The sequence below is a fragment of the Alexandromys fortis genome, unplaced genomic scaffold (assembly GCF_014885135.2).
Source record: "Alexandromys fortis isolate MF-2015 unplaced genomic scaffold, M_Fortis_MF-2015_v1.1 scaffold_89, whole genome shotgun sequence".
Classification (NCBI taxonomy): domain Eukaryota; kingdom Metazoa; phylum Chordata; class Mammalia; order Rodentia; family Cricetidae; genus Alexandromys; species Alexandromys fortis.
The window spans coordinates 5,269,622-5,290,269 of NW_026067973.1; the positions used below are offsets into that span (position 1 = coordinate 5,269,622).

At 47.2% G+C, this 20,648-nt stretch overlaps 1 protein-coding gene across 1 annotated transcript in view; it reads left to right on the forward strand.

Annotated features, from left to right (window-relative positions):
• Drd2 (dopamine receptor D2) overlaps positions 1 to 20,648 on the forward strand; it is a 62,018-nt gene that overhangs the window by 31,815 nt on the left and 9,555 nt on the right. The window contains exon 2 of the mRNA XM_050156269.1: positions 18,405 to 18,723. Coding sequence (XP_050012226.1) covers positions 18,439 to 18,723 — 285 coding nt within the window. The 5' untranslated portion in view covers positions 18,405 to 18,438. The remainder of the gene's footprint in view (positions 1 to 18,404; positions 18,724 to 20,648) is intronic.

Here is a 20,648-nt window from a genome sequence, read left to right on the forward strand (position 1 = left end):
GGGCAACACGGTGCTCCCTACCCGATGAACCACCTTGTACTATTATGATCACACTTACTACTGTCCTAATGTAAACAAGAATCCACTTTCTGCAGCATCGGCCCCACATGGGTCTCAGAGTGCAGGTAGAAGAAACCCATCTTCTTAGCAGAAATGATATAACAATCACTCCAATGACAAGGACCTGGTAGTTAGAGGCTGGATCCAGCCCCACGCAAAGAGCAGCTCCACAGGCTGTCTCACATCCAGCAGTAGAGATCTGGAAGGGGTGGACAGACAGCTGGAGCTGAAGACCAAGTGAAGGCCTGGACCATAAAAAGGACATTGGTAAAAAGCTTATAAAGTGCCCAGAAAAATCTGTCCTTTCGTTAATAACATTGAACAACAACCTCCTGATTGTATAACACGACGATAATGGGGAAGGCTGGGTGAAGGGTGTGTGTAAATTCTCTGAATTGCTTTTGCAATGCTCTCTGAGTCTAAAGTTACCTCAGGTAAGGCACAGGTATTGAGCTGCACATGGTGGCAAACACCTGCAATCCTGTCACTCAAGAGGCAATGGAAGGAGGACCCAAGTTCAAGGCCATCCGTAACAGCTTAGAGAGTTTGAGGCCTGCCTGAGTATGTGAGATCCCATCCCAAACAAACAAACGAAGGAACAAAGGAACACAACCCTGCAGGTGCTGCAGAATGGGTAGGCAAGATGCAGTTCTGATGCTCAGGTACCCATGTAAAGGGGCAACTTTACAGCTTATTGACTGCCCAAGAATTACGTTCTCTCCACCTCCCACCTGGAGGCAAGGTGATGTCTTTTTGTCAAGCCTTCTTAGCCTTCTCTAACCTGGGACAATAGCTTTCTTTTTCATTGTCTTTTGTGACCCTGGAGACTGTTGGAAGGAATGTGGGAAGGCACTATCGAATATGTGACACCTACTTTGAACATTCGTGCTGGAGCAGGCAGTGCACAGTTTGGCAGGCTTGCTTTCATACACTTTGCTTTCTTATATTTCTCCTCTGCCGGAGATACTGCTTCTGCCAAGGATCTGCCCTACGGAGCAGCTACAAGAGTGGCAGCGAGTTAATCTGTTTAGCTTGCTACATTAGCCACTTTCCCCTTGCAAGAGGAGTGTGCTTTTTCCTCTTCACCCTGGCCAGCTTGTGCTCACAGACACTCTAACTAAACAGATTCCCTAAGGACAAGGGGCCTGGCCTGACTCGTTTAGTCGTGTATTCAAGGCCCTTAATCAAGGCTGCAGATACAGGTTCAGTAAGATGTACTGGATCAATGAAGTCATCATATCCAACATAACTCACCTACACAAGTCCTCTGTATCCATTACTTTTCTAATTACTCTTACAAAGCATCCCTCAGAAGCAACTTAGGGAAGGAATGGTTTACCCTGCCTCAGTTTAAAGATGCAGACCATTGGGGCCGGGAGGTCATAGTTGTAGGAGCTGGAGACTGCTGGGTACATTGTACCTTCAGAGAGTCATGAATTCTGGCCTTCACCTTGCTTTCTTCTTCCTGTCTAGTTCAGGACCACAGCCCGTGGGATACTGTTGTCCAACATTTAGGGTTGGTCTTCTTACATCAATTAATCCAGTCTAGAAACTTCCTCAAAATGACAGTAATCTGTCTCTGAAGTGATTTTAGAACTTGTCAAATTGATGATATTTTATTAACCATCACTCTTTTCTATTCAGCATGGTTGATAGTCTCACTGAAAAGGGCCTTTAGAGAAGAGAGTTACTAACCAATAATAGGTCAATCATTGCATTTTACCTGAGAGCACCTATGCATGATCATACTCCCAATTATTTGGGTACATCTTAGGTCCTGCCTTTATGCCTGAGTCCACTATATGAAGTTTAACTCAAATTATTGAAGCATTATATCTATGTTTTACAAATTCCAGTATTTTTAAAGAAAAACAAATATTTAAATTTCCTAAAACATAAATATAGATTTTAAACATTTTTAACTTTATAACTAGTCAGGATTTATTTATTTTTGTCTCCAGCCCCTGTTTTTTCATTGTTGTTATTATTTTCATCTCTTCCTGTAGTTTTAATTAAAAAACCTTATGTTCAATTTGTCTTTGTCAGAAAATTTCTACCATGCATTCCATTTCATTTTCATGGGTCAATAACCCAAGTTGATGCCTGTGTATCATGGCATATGAAACAGTGAACTAATTAATGACATTGTCAGAAACAACCTTTTGGCCTGAGGAGGACTCGCCACTATTGTTGGATTGATGGAGACTGACCAGGTCGTCATCTGCCTTAATTTTCTCATCTTTCATGACAGCCATCCATCTCTCCTTTATAACTACATGGACTGATTCTGTGTTATGGACCATTCAAGGTTGCTGCTCCCCGGGAGCTTATAGCAAGTGGCTGGCACATTGTAAGCCCATTGTAAGCTTTCCCAGTGCTGAGATGGTGGAGAGGGTCCTGGATCCTCCCAAGGGTTGAGCACGACAGGCAGGGCTCCGCACCTTCCCTGGGATTGTTCATGATGGGGGCAGAGCGTAGCATCCTCCCAGCAGAAGAGTACCTGCCGTGGGCATCAATCTGTTTCCTTGGTGTGATGACTAGTCCGTTGCACCAAGAACTCAGAGGTCAGTGGAGACTTTCTCACACATATGGTCTTCCATCAGCCACTGCCTAGCTCCCAATCAGCACCAGCCAATTCCAGGTGCTCACGTAGCTAAGAAGGAACACAACATAGACCTTGCTAATTATGAGCCTAGGAGACAGGGGAGGCAGACTTGTGGATTTTGATCCACTGGTACCAAAAATAAGTCCTGTGAAGTTCTCTGAAGGGGGGCAAGTAAATAATTCTTCCTGGGAGAGATTGCAGCAAGCTTTCTGGAGAAGCAATACATGTGAAGAGAAAAGGGAATTGGGCATCATTTTCTCAAATAAACCAATTGTACTAGCAAGCAGGCTAACAAAGTTGCTACCTGGCATGGAAATTGCAGGTACCAGCAGCTGAGTGTATGTTGCATGTTATATTACCAGCGTCCTAGAGAAGAGAGGAATCCTTGGATCCTGTGACATCCAGCAAGCCTTGGTATGTGTGTTAGAATTACAGAGGAAGGAAGGGAGGATGAGGTAGCAGACCACAGCCATCCCTCAGAGGTTTCAGCACTACACAGAGTAAAAACCGTAGCAGAGATGCTAATAAAACAAAGATAGAAAATTAAAGGCAGGCAGGGGCCTGTCTTAGGTCACCAGTACCCTTGCCTATTTGACCAGTGCACAAGGCAGATGCCACTCTCTGATACACGCCAGGAAGATGGACTGTTTTGTCTCAATCCGCAGAGTGTACCCCAGTTCCTGGAGAGATAACCACTTTCTTGACTGCTGCTGTAATTAGATGATCAGTCACAGAAAATCTAAAGCAAACAAAACTTTTTTTTTTCTAAGACAGGGTTTCTCTGCATAACAGTTATGACTGCCCCACTTTGTAGACCAGGCTGGCCTTGAACTCACAGAGATCCATCTTCCTCTGTTTCCCGAGTGCTGGGATTAAAGGTGTGCACCATCACCGTATGACTTCAAAAACAATTTTTGAGGGGGGAGATATTAAGATGATGATGTCATTTCTACTATTATTATGGAGAGAAAGAGGTCCAAAGGAAATAGTCCTGAGACCTGGTTCCTGTCTCCATGGAGGGAGTGGCCTCCAGCCTCCCTGATCCGTTCTGCTGCTGCTCCCCTGTGCTGTGGGGTGGCCAGGGGAGAGGGCACCAGAGTCTTTTTCACACACAGCCTTTGTTGTTTAGCAGCATAACAGCTCAGTTGCTCCAAAAACATAAAAACAGGAGACACAAACTTAAATGCTTTCTGGAACCTGATAGTTAATATGGATGGGATAAAACCAATTGGTTGTAGGGTTATCAAGACTGATAGGGTCTGTGGCAAACCCAGGAGCTTGTATCCCCAGCCAGCCAAGACTGGGTGTCATGATGGGGGCTTTTGCTAAATTCTTGGAGTCTAACATCTCCAAGGATGAGCCAACTGAGGAGATGTAGGGCAGAGATGGCGACCTTCCCTTTCTCACCTAGGAACACTATCCTCGCTCAGGCACAGCCCTCCCTCGGCCTTCTTCAGTTCCCTGGGTCTTGTGTAAAGCTGGCTGCCTCTGCCTGGCTCCAGCATGCGGCTGCCACACAAGAAGGCTGATGCAGAGCCAGGTGAGGCTTATTGCATCCATAATCCCAATACTGATGAGGTAAAAGCAGGAGCATGAGGAGTTCAGCATCCTAGGCAACTCAAAGCCAACTCCAGGCTACGTAAGACCGTGTCCAAAAAGTAATCAAATAGATAAGCTGAGCCAATGTTCAAAAGACTTAGCATTCTTTAGATGAGATGCTAGAGATTTTATATTTTCATATGAAATCTCCAAATGTTAAATAACGGCAACAAATTCCGTTTTCCCCACAATGTTGTGTGAGCCCAAGACATTCTATCTGCAAAACTAAACGCGGCCCATAGGCTATCAGGTTGCACATGTGAGCAGAAGAGGATTCGCCACTATCGCTGGGTTGGTGGAGACTGGCCAGGGAGTAGGCAGCCTTGATGGCTGTGGACTGCTAGAACTGGTCTCCTCCACCTTCTCCACCTTCTCCCATATACAAACAGGGACTGCTGTCTGTTGTGGATGTGTCGGGATTGCTACTGCCCGAGAACTGATGACAAGTGCGTGACTCGGTTTCTCAGACCTACGAAGGCCAAACTGTCTTGGGTACTGACTTCATGTGTGAGGGACCGCACACGATTTCCAAGCGAAGCTAGGGTGCATGAACTCGGCAGCACGCACTGACGCCTGCAAGGAGAGGAGCGGCCCCCCCCTCCTCCGTGCCACAGCCATCAAAGCTCTCGTCAAGCCCGTGCCTCAGGGAGCTGTCACAGCCTCATTACTGCTAATTCATCTTCACTTAGTGCATCAAAAGGCTGATTTATAAAATTGGGTGGGTGCATAGGAAGTTTGATTAGCAACATTATGTTGTTTGCCGCGGAGGGAGCAGGGAACTTAGTTCATCAGTGTCCCAGGAGCTCCAGAGAAGATCCAAGTGTTTGCTCAGTCTCCGAAGTTCTCAGGGTCACAGAGCAGAGTAACAGCTCCCCAAGGGGGTACTTTCTCTATTTCTCCCTTAGCCCATAAGTGGGTCTCTGAGGTTCACTGTTGAGCCGTTGATCAAAATAAAGCAGGATGCAGAGGATGTGGGTAGGTGAGTGGTAAACCGCTTCCCTAGCATGAGCCGGGCTTATCTTAACTCTTAACACCGAAGGAAAATAAAAGCAGCACAGCATTACTGGACATGTGGCTGCTGAACTGGGCACGATAGTTCATGCCTGCAATCTCAGCAATCAGGAGGCTGAGGCAGGAGAATTACTGTTGCTTGGCTCTAGCCTGAAAACCTGATCATCTCGTCTGTACCTCCCAAATACAAGGACTTTATGTGCCACCACACTAGGCTTATACAGTGTTATGGCTAGAATCCGGGGCTTTATGAATGATAGGCAAGCGCTCTGTCAGCGGAGCATCCCTAGCCACCACCCTCTCTAGTGATAATGTATGCACCATCAATCCGTAGACGGCCAAAGAAAGGCCTAAGCTGGATGTTAAGAGAGCAGTACTTTTTTTGTAAGGCTTTCAAGTCAGCAGATCATTTTGAAACGTATCATTATATTTGATTCCTCTACTCTCTGAAATTAGGAACAAGAGCACTCGTTATTAGATCCTTATTGAGTTATTAATTATTTAACCGAGAATTAGAATATGGATCATCAAGAGAACCCAATCAGATGGCTGCATGTCAGATGAACTAATTCATGGTTGATGACGCCCTTCTAGATTACAGTCTCAGGGTCCTAATGGAGTTCTCTGCTTGTCCACCTCTGCCTTCAGGGGAAGGGCAGGACTCAGATCTTTGATTCTGTCTAATTCTCTAGAAAGGCTACAGGCTAGGTGTGACTGACTTCTGTGAGAGTCAGAGGGAAGGGTCACCATTGTTGCATACCGCGAGGCACACATCAAGAAGACTTTAAGGGTAACTGTGAAGTACCTCAGCATCTCAGGGGTTCAGATCATGGCTACTAGTGGGAATTTTGTGACCCTAAGGCTGAAGTCTCTAGGTCTGAAGAAGCTTGGGAGCTATGGAGAAACCACAGGGCTCTCACAGCCTCTTATCCCAGTACAAGGTTTGTTGTTTGTTTTTGTCTGGGACCCTTGCAGGGCTCAGGCTTATCTATGCCGTTGACTGTCTATTTTGATACCTCTCTTTATGATGTCAGTGTACAGTTACTGCCGCGAGTGGAGTCACAGTTCCTAAGTTAGTTTCATAGCACTTCCAATGAGGGAGGAGTTACTGCCCGGTTTTCCAGAGAAGAAAACTGAGGCACAAAGCCTGGGCGTGGTGGCGCACACCTTTAATCCCAGTACTCAAGGAGGCCAAGGCAGGTGGATCTCTGTGAGTTTGAGGTCAGCCTGGTCTACAGAGGGGAGCTCCGGTGCAGCCAGAGCTACACAGTGAGACCCTGTCTCAAAACAACAAACATACCAAAACCCCCAAATAACAAAACCAAACAAAAATCTGAGGAACACAGTGCTAGAAGTGTTTAAGCTGAGCCTAGGAGCAGGCGAGTCTCTGGTAAAAATATGCAAACTCAGAAAGCGTCAGCTCCTATCTGTGACACTATGTTGTGGTTCTCATGGCCTAGAAAAACCTGAAGGATTGGAGAGGGAGGGAGGAGAAAGCTCTGTGCATGTCCCCAGCCTATAGTTAGGACAGTGCCACTGCCTCCATGTTTCCTTCTGCAAAATATACATCTTGTTTTTCTCTAAGGCCCACGATCTAACAGCCCACGAGAACAAGCGGTCCATATCCATAGTACAGAGGCCATGGCCCAGGGAAGGAGAAGCCCTAATGGGCAGTAGGAAGTCAGACTGACTGGGCCTGAGGGAAGATCTCTGAGGCTGCTCTGGACCCAAGAGAGAATGAGGGTCACCCACATTTTTTCCATACATATTGTTTCTATCCGGAATCCCCTGAGCTCAGTACTCCATAGAGTTCACTTTTCAAAGCAAGGTGGTACCCCAGGTACTCCAAGAATGTTATAGTTTGGGGAAATAGTCAGAAACTTGGGTGTGGTATGATAAGGAGATTTTAAAGAGATTAAGAGGAAAACATTTTGTTAGGGAAAATTTTACCCGTAAACAGAAATAGGAGTGGCAGAACAAACTCAAGGTTGCCATCACCAGCTTTCAACCACAAGTTACGGTCACTTTTATTCTCACTTTCATAATCATTTTCAAATAGGTCTCAGATGGCACATGACCTCATCTATAAACATTTCATTTTGTGTCACCCTAGCACAAGAACTCATCAAAATTTAAAACCTGAATGTGAGTGTAGCCGGGCATGGTGGTACAAGCCTGCCATCTCAGCCCTTGGGAGGTGGAGACAGAAAGGTCAAGAGTTCAAGGTCATCCTTAGCTATCCAGTAACCCTGAGACCAGTCTGGGCTATCTGAGATTTTCTTAAAAGAAAAACATCAAATCAAAATGTCCTTGTCAAACCTTATTCATAGTCCTCATATCAAAAATCCTCCTACAAAGGTTCTCAGTTGTCTCAGAAATGTCATGGACTTTGAGCAGCTGGTTTTGATTCAAAATCCAAATAAATACTTTCACACATTGTGATTGGTTAAATGAGCATCGGAGTGGCACTTATCCTAGAGGCCTCTCTGGCTCTTGCTTCTTTGTTGGTTTAGTTGGAGTTTGTTTTTGAAGAAAGCAGGCCATTTGGCCTATAGCAAGTTCTGCTATCTGAGTTTTCTATTCCATTGTGAAGTTTGCCGTCTATTGGTCTTCATGGTCCTGAAACTAAATTTCTCTTTATTTGGGAGTCATAAAGTTCAGCCTTGCTTGGCCTATCCACTCTACTGCAGGAAGGCAGGGAGGATCCTGTCTTCTTCTTTGCCTGGGACAGCAATGGTCCTTGCCTTTGCTTGCTGCAACCCAGCAAGGAGAAGCTGGGGAGAGCTGCTCGCTGAGTGTCCCCCGCATTAAGATCACAACCCTTCTATCAGCCCAGCCCATGCAGTCTGTGGCCTTTTTCCTTTTTATGAACAGGACTGCCTTCTCATAAAGCAGAACAATTTTCTTCCAAATAGCCAGGATTGTTTTCCCTCTTTCTAGAGCAATAAGGTTCAGGATCTGTTTCCCTCTTGACTTTCAAGAGTGTGTTTTCTCAATTCTTTCCTGAAATTAAAGTAAAGGTCAGGAGGATGGTCTGACACTCGGCTCCCTCCCTCCCCAGCTCCTGCAGAAGGGAAGCTGGTCCTGCTGCATTCTGGGCTCAGACGTCCAAACCAGCCCCTTTGGGATAATCAAACTCACCTCCCCAGGTCTTTTCTTGGGGGAGGAGATGAGGAAAGATGGAGAAAGGGGGGAGGGAGAGAGGAAACAGACAGTTCCCAGAAGCTTCATATTTGCATCCGTGTTCCTGTTCTCAAGGAGGGGGCTCCAGGCTCCATCCCCTCCACCTGCGTCCCACTTGTCAATTTTCTGCTGCACGTGAGCTGCCCTGGAGATCTGCCCCTTCCCTTGCACTGTGAAGATTTTTAATCAAAAGGCGCGGCGCATGCTGAATGGTACCTCACTTAGCACCACTGGAGCTCTTCTCCCCACCCCTCCCCACACTGAGTCACTCAGCTAACAGTTAATTAATGTGTGACAATTTGACAGTTTGTGCGGAGACATTTTTACGGAGCCATCAAAATGCACAAGGATGAGCCTGGGAGCCATGCATGCCTGCTTGTCTCTGCCGAGTTTCCAGATGCTGCCCAGCTCCAATGCAGACCTTGAAGGCCTGCAAGTAAGGCAGGAGACAAAGCTCTGACATCAGCCCTCTGCTGCCTGGGCCTCCCTGGGGAGATCCATATGGCCAGGGATGACTGGACATCCCATGTGACACCTGTCCCCGTGAGAAGGAGAGGCGCAGGGAGGACTGCCTGGGATGAAGGTCCCAGAGGTGATGACACTCCAGCCACATTTATCCTGGGACAGAAATGACCCTAGTCCACATTCAGCTCCCTTCTCTTCCAGAAGATTCTCAGTCAGAGGTCTCTCTGTGGCTGATTGAAGAAATGAGCATGCTCCAATCTAACTGAGGGTACCCCAGACCCCTCTCCATCCCCATACATAAGCTAGCTCTTTGCAAATCTTTAGCATCCTACTTGACTCCATTAGAAGATGACAACTTGCACACTACAACTTCACTTTTTCAGTGGGTCGTTAATCAAGAGGCTAGGAAACCTTGCATCTCCTGGCCTCCAGTAACGCAGAGTCTAGCTGGGGGCTCCCTTTCCACAGAATGCAAGTTACCTGGGATCCAGTTCTACCTCCTGCTTATCTGCAATCTCAGGTGTGCATAAACTCTGCCCTCCCACATCCTGGAACCCTGGGTGCTAAGTATACACTTCATAGAAACCCTAGAAGGACTCTAATAGCTAAGTTTCTGTCACTGGGGTGCAGAAAGCCAGGTGAGCTCTAAGAAGAGAAGCATGGTCCCTATGGAGAAGGATCCAGAGGGAGAAACTATTACAAGGTGAATAAGACCCCAAGCCCAGTGTCTGCTGGGTATAGACCCTTGCATGAGATACTACTAGTTCTATAGATGTCTTTCATTTGTGAGTCATCTCTTGTTGCCAGGCTCTGTGCCCGGAGGTGAGCATTTGGAAGGAACGAGGTAGAAGCCAGCCTTATAACAAGTTGCTTACTTTTGGTAAGATGCACTGATTGATACCGAGCAATTGGCAAACAATGGCCTTGCATCTGCACTGTTTCCAGAAGCACTGTGCTGGGATGAGAGGTATCAATGGAAGCTTCCCTGGAGAAAGGCTGGGAAGGCAGGCCTGAGGGCGGGGCTGGACTTTGAATGTGGTAGGATCCTGGGCCCAAGTCTGGGCTGCCCCTGCAGAGGAAGTGGAACACTGAAACCCAGGAAGGTAGCAAGCAGCATCCTGTGCTGGAGGTTTGCAGATTTGGTGACAGCAAATCCATAGGAAGATTCCATTTTTCCTATAAAGCAGGAGGCTGGAGGCTGCCAGGAAAGCTTTAATTCCAGCAAGTGGGTTGAAGTTGGGGACTTCAAGTTGATGGCTGAACTACCACCCTCAGGCTGGGTCACTGAAGGCCTTGACATAAGCTATACCTTCTGGCTCCAGCAAGGCAGGGGCAGACACAGCCAGAAAGTGAGAGGGCCAGAGATCTTTTTCTTGGCTTTTCCACACTTTCTAAGGAAGACTTAACAGTGTCCTACAAGGAGACAAGCTTTGCTGCTGTGTTGTGAAACTTGAGATTGGTTGGTCCATGTCAGACGTGGAGGGTGTCAGAAGTAGAGGTACATAAGAATGTGATATCAGCCTGTGCTCTTTCCTACCTCCTCTATAGAGACCCGTCACCAGCAATGGTGGGCCGGGTCATTAGAGGGAAGGCCCCCCTCTAGTCTAGGTCTCTAAATAGTACAGACTTGTGCCCCACAGTGGTGTTGAGGCTGAGGAGGGTGCTGTTCTGGAGCCCGAGAGTAATACCTATGACTATCACAAACATAGGAGATAATCAACTTAAGAGGAAGGGTTTGCAGTGGTTCTCAACCTGTGGGTCCCAACCCCTTTGGGGGCTAGCGTATCAGATAGCCTGTATATCAGATATTTACATTGCAATTCATAACAGTAGCAAAATGAAAGTTATGCAGTAGCAACGAAATAATTTTATGGTTGGGGTTCACCACAACATGAGGTACTGTATTAAAGGGCTGCGGCATTAGGAAGGTTGAGAAAGGCTGGTTTAGAGAGCAAGATGGCAGCCCTTTGGTTCTATGGTTGGTGTGGAGGTAGCACATCATGCCAGGAGACTGTGGTGGAGAAAACTGCTCTTCTCACAGTGGTTGGGAGGCAACTAGAGGAAGAAGATGGGTAAGAATTCCTGAGGGCTCACCCCAGTGCTCTAAAAGCCCCCATCATGCCCCTCCTCTTATTATTGTCACCACCTCCCAATAATGCCAACCTGGGGAGTGAGTCATTAGTCAGCACATGGGCCTTGGGGGACAACCAATCCCCAAAGCCTCTTTCCCTCTAAAACCTTCACTCATGTTTAAGTTGCTGAGACCTGAGATGGACCCAGTTTCTCAGTGTACCTGGGCTTAGGGTGTTGAGAAAGAGTGTTCTCAGGAGTTGAGTGAGGAGGGGGGTGAACCTGGAGCTGACAGTATATGCCTTGTCTCATGTCCACCACCACCCCTTGTCACGGCCAGTTTCATCCCTCTTCTTTGCCATTTCCACAGACACTGCCACCCCAGACCCTCAGCTCAGGATTTAAGAAACCCTGACATTCAGACAATGCTAATATCTTTGTCTACCACTCCAGGCCCTTGGAGTCTAGGTCTAGGGGTCTCTGTGGTGGGGTGGATGCCTACTAATAGATCCCTGGTAGGTGCTCTACCTAGGACTCCTAGGGTGACATCTGTCCATCCCCCACCCAGGCAGAGGCTGGTCAAGAAATATAAGGAACTGTTACTTGATGGAGCATCTCCTCCCCTCCCCCTCCTTGTCCCACTCTGCCTTCCTGGAGCCTCTGGAGACTCCCGACAAAGAGCCACTCTTGAACCACAGCCTGACCCCCACCCTTCTCTTAGAGGAGGGAAGTGGTGGCTCCGGTTGCCAGGGCCCCTGGAGAGGAGCACCCTACCTACTCACTCCCCATCCCCATCCAGCACATCACTCCACCAAACTGCTTTTGACATGGGAATGAGAACTGCCCCCCCCTTTACTTTTTCATTGAAATGCTTAAAGTCTCAGAAAAGAAGAAGAAAAAAAAATGATGTGTTTAAGACAGCAGTGTCTCACCCGCCATCGAGCCTGATAAGGGATTGTTAAATTTTAATTAGACAATTAGATTCCTTCAAGTGCCAAACTTCAGAGGAGGCAGCACAGAGAAGCTGAGGGGAGAGCACAGGAAACAGGCTGCTAGGGTTCACGAAGCAGCTCTCCCCCCTCCCCCACCCTCCAGCTCTGAGCTCCCTGGAACAGAAATGAGAAGACACAGAGGCCGGAAGGAGGAATGAAAGGGTGACACCACCTTCCTGGACCAACCAACTTTCCTTTGGTGACCCAGGTTGTCCCAATGGATGGAACTCTTTGACCTTTTACCCTAGCTGTCTGGGGGCTAAACTTGATCACCCCCCTCAAGTTCTGTCCCTGAGAAAATACCTCATTTGGGAGTCATCCTTCAACCATGGCGCCTCTTCTTTCTCCCAACCTGCTTGTGAAGAGCCACATCTGTTGACAGACCGAGAGCCTGCACGTCTCTGGGGTGTGACTGGAAAAAGGAGGGGGGTGCTTTGTACCATAACCTCTGCTCCCTTCCCTGTCCCATGCTGTGTTCTCCCCGTCTTTGGCTCAGCAGAGGGTGGTCTCTGCAGGGTGTCAGTCTAGATTGCTGGGAATCCAGCTCAGCACCAAGGAGTCTCTCAGCTTCTCCGTGGGAAAGCTGGGTTATTTCCAAATTAGGCAACACACAATACAGCTGCTGAGCTTGGATACCCTGACTCCATCTTCTTGGCTCGCTATTTCCACACATCCTAGCTCACTGCAGACATTTGCTCTAAGAGGCCACTGCTAACTAATGCAGGCTGGAGCTGGGCTGGGTGTTTGAGGGACACTTGTGGGGGCGGGGCGCACTGAGCCCCAGAATAGATGGTTCTGGAAGATCTTTTTAGATGACCTTTGCCTTTCTAAACAAGGGCAGAAACAGTGAATACTGGGAGCAGATGAGGGGCAGGTGGTTTCTGTCACCTCACTGGCCCAGGGCTTGTAGGCCACCTATATTAAAGGCTTTCCTATGATCCCATCTGTCATGGGATCATCTGAGAAAGCAAGCCTCAGAGGTTCCACAGTACGCATGGCACCGTGTCTCCTGGTGGGGTGGATGGGGAACAGTTGTCACCACCCTTTTGATGCTCAGGTAGATATAGTGGGTACTTTCGGGACACTGACCCAGACACTCCTTGAATGAGCCAAGCATCTCAGGGTTAGATCAGTTGCCTGTTTCCCAGGACGCACAGTGCTGTGGCTACACCCTTCAGGCTGAGATATGGCCATAACACGTTTGTATTTGTTACTCAGTGAGTACTCGTTAACTCGGAACTGCGATAGGGAGCCTTTGTACTTTTCCAGGAGGTAGGAGCCACCTATGAACAAATGGGGGATGCACTTGGGGGCCGGTGAGCAATTCCTTTGTGTTTTTAAAGCCCCAACCAAAATCTTCTGGCATGTGACCATATGTACCTGAAAATTCTTATGACAGGAAGAATAGCTCACTCAGGGCAATTCTCAGGAAAAAAAAAAAAAAAAGGAAAAGAACAAACATTTTGGTCTTTCCTGGCCAATCCAGTGTCCTGGCTGCTATGTGGCCTCTCATGTTCTGCATACAAGTCTCAGAGCAAATGCTGACTACATCTGGCTTTGGAGCAGATGCTGACCCCTTCTGGCCAACCAGCCCAGGATACCTGGAGGAGCCCCAAGATGTCTCAATATGGACATTCTCATTGTCCACCCCATAGGGATAATCTCTGGCAAGGATGAAAAATCCAGAGGCTCAGAGGTCAAGGACATGGGGGAGAGGAGAGGGGGCAGGGTCCTCTAGGTATTCTGTGTCTCTTGATATTTTGGGGGGTCCAACAACCTGTGCAATCCAAAGGCTGAAGGAAAAGAGGAAGGAGATGGATGAACATAGGGTTCTGATCCTGCCAGGTTTTCTCAGGCTTTCTGAAGGAGTCCAAAAGGTGCTCTGCCTAATCCATTCTAAGATGCAATGCCCTCCCTCCCTTCCGTTTTCAGTGTCTACAAAGTCAGAATGCTCTTTGTAACTGACAGCATCTTAAGTCTGTGCTGGAGGTTAGCGCTATCCTTTTGCTTTCTTGGCGTTCCCTAAATCAATACTGAAGCCTATATTCCACTCTGAGGACCCAAGAAAGTTAGTTCACCTTACAGCAATTGACTAGAGGAGGTGGCCTGGGAAAGAAGAAACCTCCAGGCTAGCTGCTACCTTACTTGTAGGTTTTTCCTGCAGCCGGGGCCCAGGCACAAGCTTTACCTCCTCTTCGAACATTTTCCCCTTAATACAGCATCCCCGGGTGATCTTTCTTCTGTTCCTGTAGCCCTGGTAACCCTGGGTGTCCAGGGTTTCTCTTCCTATGGGACACACATCAGATTGGAGAAGGGTCTCTCTTAGGGGCCTCATTTTAAGTTAATTTTCCGTGTAAAGGTCCTATCTCCAATCACCTTCTGAGATCTTGGGGTTAGGGCTTTAGCATATGAATTTTGCAAGGCTGATGTGAAACACAATACAGCCCATTACTGGAGTCACCATTCAATTGTTGTAGTAGGAGCGGCAAGGCTGCATCCCCAGCACCCGGCTGCCCGCACGGCTAGCTTTACCCGAATTAATTACATGGAAACTGTATTCCTAAACACTGCCTGGCCCATTAGTTCCAGCCTCCCATTGGCTAGCTCTCACATATTGATCTAACCCATTTTTAATATTTTGTGTAGCACCATGAACTGGCTTACCAGGAAAGATCTTAACCTGCGTCTCTCTGGAGTGGGAGAATCATGGAGACTCATTGATTCAGCTTCTTTCTCCCAGCAGTCTGTTCTGGTTTCTCCACCTACCTAAGGGTTGGCCTATCAAATGGGCCTAGGCAGTTTCTTTATTAATAAGAAATCACTCCCACATCATTCAATGCTCTTAGGGCTGCATTACTTTTGGGCGTTTGTGAATCTAGTGGTCAGTGTCAGCAAGTGCATTTCAGGGCCAGATGGGTTTTCTTCCCAGGTCTACTAGTGGAACCTTTGATTCAGTTCAGCAAACATCTGTTTAATGCTCACTGCCTGCAGACCACGGAACAGGGAGTCAGGAAAGAACAAAGCTGTGTGCTTGTGTATTTACTCCATGAAAGTGAAGGAGCGCTGTACCTCAGTGAGAAAGCAGACACACAAGTAGGGGTATTCCAGGACAGAACCTGGGATGGGCAAGCAGGAGCCCTGAGGGGGGTGGAGACAGTCCAGGCTAATTCCAGAACAGAGAATTCTGAGTTTTCTGGATACTTGCCTCGTTTATGAAGTAGGGGTAATATTGGAAGCTCACAGACAGATGTTTAGAGGTTGAGACAGTATATCTAAAAATCACCAGGCAGACTCTCAAGCCCGTAAGTAGATGGCTCCATTATCTTAGCTCACCCCTGTTTTGCAGAACCACAAATCTGATCTCTTGAGAATGGGCCAAGGGAGGAGATACAGGGAACTGAGAACCAAAGCAGGTACCACTGGCTAGGCCAGGAGGACTAAAGGCAATGAGAAGGGGGACAGAGAGATTTGGGGTAGAGGCAGGCTTAGTAGCCATTATGGTGACTGAGAATGCTGAGGCAGGAGGATCACCAGTTAAAGGTCTTCCTGGTGATGGAGGGCTAGCCCGAGCACTTTAGTAAGGCTGTCTCAAAATAAAAAGAGAAAGAGGACTGAAAGGTGGCAGACGCTAAGTCCTTAGTCCAATCTCCCAGTGCTGGGAAAAAAAGCCAACTGAATAGGAGTGAAGGTTCCTCTAGACTTCAACGCATTGCACGGTGCTTCATGTGTAGCAGGTTCAATAGATGCTGATTGAATAAATTAAAGTCACAAGCAGCAGGGCTGCCTGATCAATATGTGCATACAGGTCTCCCGCTGTGTGCTCCAAGTGGGAAGAGGAACTCATTGGCTTTGCTGAATGCGGCATCAATAAGACACGATGCCTCACTGCCTGCGAATTGGGAAACCTGCTGCAGGATTGCGCTCCATGTCGCACCACACTGAATTAGACATTTCCGTTTCCCCAGGGATCTCAGAGCGGTGGTGCTGAATAGGAGATCAGCCATCTGCTTTTTTCCCCCATTTTCATCCCAAATGGCATTGACTGGTGGCTTTCACAGCCCATCTGGGTAGGGGAGCCCCTGGAGGTCATAGTGCTTTGTGTGGAAGACCTCAGAAAGCCAATACAGTTCACTGAACCCCATGAAGTCAGAACATATTGTTGCCATTGTTAAGACTATATTATGTGATGTAGTTGGTATATTTTACTCTGTTGTGTTTTACTCTTTGTCCTTTGGGGGCCTGCCACTTAGCTCCCAAATAAATCATACAGAGTCTTATTCTTTCTTATGAATGCCCAGCCTTAGCTTGTTTTGTTTCTTATCAGCTATTCTTAAACTGTTCCATCTATCTTTTGCCTTTGGGTTTTACCTTTCTATATACCTTTCTTTACATCTTACTCCGTAGCTTGTTGTATAGCTGGGTGGCTGGTCCTGGAGTTCTCCTCTCCTTCCTTGTTACTTACTCTCTCTTTCCAGATCTCTCTCTCTCTCTCCTGCCTCGCTATTGGCTATTCAGTTCTTTATTAGACCAATCAGGTGTTTTAGACAGGCAAAGTAGCACAGCTTTACAGAGTTAAACAAACGCAACATAAAAGAATGCAACATGTCTTTGCATCATTATCCAAATGTTCCTCAGCATAAACTAATGTAACACATTGTCAACTAATATTCCATGACAATGTGTGCATTGTCTCAATGACAGCCATAGCCCAAGTCAAGCTTGATGCCTACCGACTCTATTCCTGAGCTACATTTTCTCTGTGAGCGCATCTCTGCTAGCCCTAGGGAAATCCGTGAATTTCCATGGATGTTTCTTTCCCTTCTTAGCCTCATTTCCGCTCCTGTCCCCAATGACTCCACCACCAGGCTCCTCGGCACCTACTGTCTGTGCTCACTTCACCTGCTGCCATTCAGTGACCACTACCTCTTTCCAGAATTAAAGTTACCTTGTTTCACTCTGCACTCTCTTCCACCCTAAGCATTCAGTGAACTTTCCAGAACCCATCATTCTTTCCTCCTAAGTTTCCGTGGACTCCCAAGCTGACAAAACCCATTCAGTCTATGAATGTCCCTCTATTTTAATTTTCCTGAATCTCATTGTCATGCCCTGCATTTTAGCTTAACAGAATGGTTTGCTGTTGGGGCTGTGCTATGTTCTTCCCAGGCGAAAAACCTTCCAACATTTAGTTGCTTAACAGTCTCCTCCTACTTCATCTTAGGCCTACCACAAGATGCATTCTGTGGAAGTTCATCATCTGTTGCTTGGATACCTGCACTGGCTTCCTCCTGGTATCCTGCCTCCTCTGTGGACCTCTCCCATCCAATATGTACCATGCTCAGATTCATCACACTCTGTCAGGTAGACCTGAACATGTGGTTTCTGCCCTTAGATCAAGTCTTAATGACTTTTCAGGCCCTCTGTGATCTCACCAATATAGTTGCTCTGATTCAACTCATGCCAAGACTGTCTAAGCTCCTGTTCCCTCAAATCTCTTTTAAGCCCTTTAATATGGCACCTGGCCTTTCTGTCTGGACTTATCCCACAATCTCCAGTTTTCTACATGTCTAGTTCCTACATATCCTTCAGGTCTCAATTGAATGTCACTTTCATCAAAAAGTCTTGCTTGAGTGCGTAAACTAGATGTGTATCTCAAAGATCTCTCCACTTCCTAGTTCCGCCACCACCACAAAGTTCATTGCTTGATCAATTGGCTATTGTTTTCTTTCTTTCTTTATAGACTGAACCCACAGCATTGTATATACTAGGCAAACTCTCTACCATTAAAATGTACGAAAACATCTTTTTTTCGTTCTTTGAATTTTTGAGAGACAGAGTTTCAGTAAATTGTCAGAATGACTTTGAACTCACCCTGTAGCCCAGGATAGCCTTGCAATCTCTGTCCCCCTACATTAGTTTTGGGAGCAACTGGAATCTCAGGTCTGTGCTACTGAGCACAGTAGCTATTACTTCTTCTAGAATGTAAGATACAAAACCATTATTCTTTTTGGTTTGCCTGTATTTTCTAGTCACATATAGAATGGTGATTAATAAATGTTAATAGCATCAGGAATTAATGAGTGCCTGTTCCTGTTTCCACCATCAGATACTGGAACTCCCAACTAGTTTACTGTGCATATGAGTAGGTTGAGCAAGTAAAAGAATGAATAAGTAGTTTGTTTGAAGTTTTTATTTGTTTTATTACACTTGAAGAAATGTATGCTTTTCATTTATTATACCATCTGCTACAAGAACAGAAGCAGGCCTCAACATTATAAGATCACTGAATATGAGCAAAAAAATCCCAGGCTGGAGAAGTCTCTACTCTGCTAGTGCTTGGGTTTTCTTCGGGGAACCCCACACTGAGAGGAAGCGTGCCTGGAAAGCCCTCCCGTTCACTCTCTGTGTTCATCTCTCCCAAGCAGAACCTTGCCACCCAGTGGCCCCGCTGCCCCGATGGATCCACTGAACCTGTCCTGGTACGATGATGATCTGGAGAGGCAGAACTGGAGCCGGCCCTTCAATGGGTCAGAAGGAAAGGCGGACAGGCCCCACTACAACTACTATGCCATGCTGCTCACCCTCCTCATCTTCATCATCGTCTTTGGCAATGTGCTGGTGTGCATGGCTGTATCCCGAGAGAAGGCTTTGCAGACCACCACCAACTACCTGATAGTCAGCCTTGCTGTGGCCGATCTCCTGGTAGCCACACTGGTCATGCCCTGGGTCGTCTACTTGGAGGTAGGTCTGGGTCCCTGCCTTCGTCTAGGAGAACCTAGTCCTGGAGGCTGGATTCTTAAACTCCAGTGGTTTCTGCCACTTCCCCCAGGTAGCCTTTCCTTCTCCTCTGGACTCATCTTTCTCTTTATGGGCTAGACAGTCATAATAATTAAGACCATCACTCACAGTGTACTTTCTAAGCTTATGGCGTAATGGATAGCAATTTTATATACAGAATCTTCCTATACGATCCTCAAAGAAGCCCTGCAGGGAGCTGGCACTGTGACCATCTTGCAGATGATGGGCCAGCTGGTCAGAGAAGATAAATGTCTTCTCTACTCACACGGCTGGAAGGTCCACGCTAGAATCCTGCATCGCCCTGGAATTGTTTCCGTAGGTTGTACTAGAAGCGAGACTCACTAGGGAGAACCCCTAAAGAGGGGACAATGTCTGTGCTCTGAGGCCCGAATCTCTTCATCATTCTCTCCACATTGCAGACGCTGGGGCTGCTGTTCTGTGTGACCTTTATTTCCTCTTCCCAGTTTATTCTGGTGCCTGGATTCTGGTAGAGGTGCCCATGGTCAGTCAGCCTGTGCTGCAGTCCTTTTCCCCGGGGAGGATAGTGCAACCTTCCAGGACAGAGTCCAGCTATCCCTCAAACTGGAGGGCAGGCAGCTCCCTGCTGAGGGATCACACATTGAGGACACTGATGGAAAAACTAAGAACAGACAGTTCTATGCTTAGTTCCTGGAGCAGGAACCAGAGGCTTTGAGGAAAAGCAGTCTGGTCTGTCTTGACCTAAGTCTCCCAGGGAAGTGGAGAGCCGCTGGTGGAGAAGTTCCAAAGTGGCTCCCTTCTTCCCGAGGGCACTCTCCAGGCCTAGCAAGCAGATATGGGGTACTGGGGAATTTCAGTGGGCACAAATGTTTTCTCTGCCTGGAAGCCTGGGTGGCCTGTCCAGGGCAGGTGGCAGTCACAAGTCTGGGTACGTGGGACAAAGCCTAGGTATTTAATATTGTTGTCATTTGTTTCTGTTGCTAGAAAATACTCTGACAAAAAGCAGCTTAGGGCAGACAGGATTTATTCTGGCTCATAATTCAAGTTATAGACTGTTGCTGGGACAAGGCAAGGCAGGTACTTGAAGCAACTGGTACATCTCATTCACAGGAAAGAGCAGATAGAAATACTTGTGATACATGTGTAAATGCTCAGCTTGCTCTCTCTACTTTTTTTGAGACAGGGTTTCTCTGTGAAACTTTGGTGCCTGTCCTGGGACTCATTCTGTAGACCAGGCTGGCCTCGAACTCACAGAGATCCGCCTGCCTCTGCCTCCCAAGTGCTGGGATTAAAGGCATGTGCCATCATGGCCTGGCTGCTCTCTCAAATCTTATACAGTTTAGGGCCCTGCCTATGAAATAGAGCTACACACATCCATGGTGGGTCATCCTACCTCAATGAACCCATCCAAAACCAAAGAGTTTCAGGCACGGACACAGGCCAGCCCTGTTCTCAGTGAGGCTCTCTTTTCAGGTGAGCGTAGGTTGCAGCAGGTTGAGAACCAGAACTAACCACCACAGGCTCCCACTGCTGCCCCTCCATGACCCTTTTTCTGTGAGGGTCCTAGACTCTGTCCATTCCAAACCCTGTGCAAAACTCTCCCTGAAGAACCTCCTAATTCTCAGGCTTGATCTGCCCCTGTTCCCTTAAAAAAAAGGGGGGTGGTCCTACACCTCAAGCAATCACAGAGCAGTGATTGAGGAAATAGGAGCACAACTAACCTTCATGTGCCTTGACCCGTTGCTTATAAGTTAGGAAGAACAACAGTCCCTACCTTGTAGGATTGTTTGAAAATCAAATGAATCCTGATGTTCAAAGTGCCTGGGATGGTTCATGGATCATACGACATAACAAGGAGGATGAAGGTGAAAAGGTGACAGATACTTAGA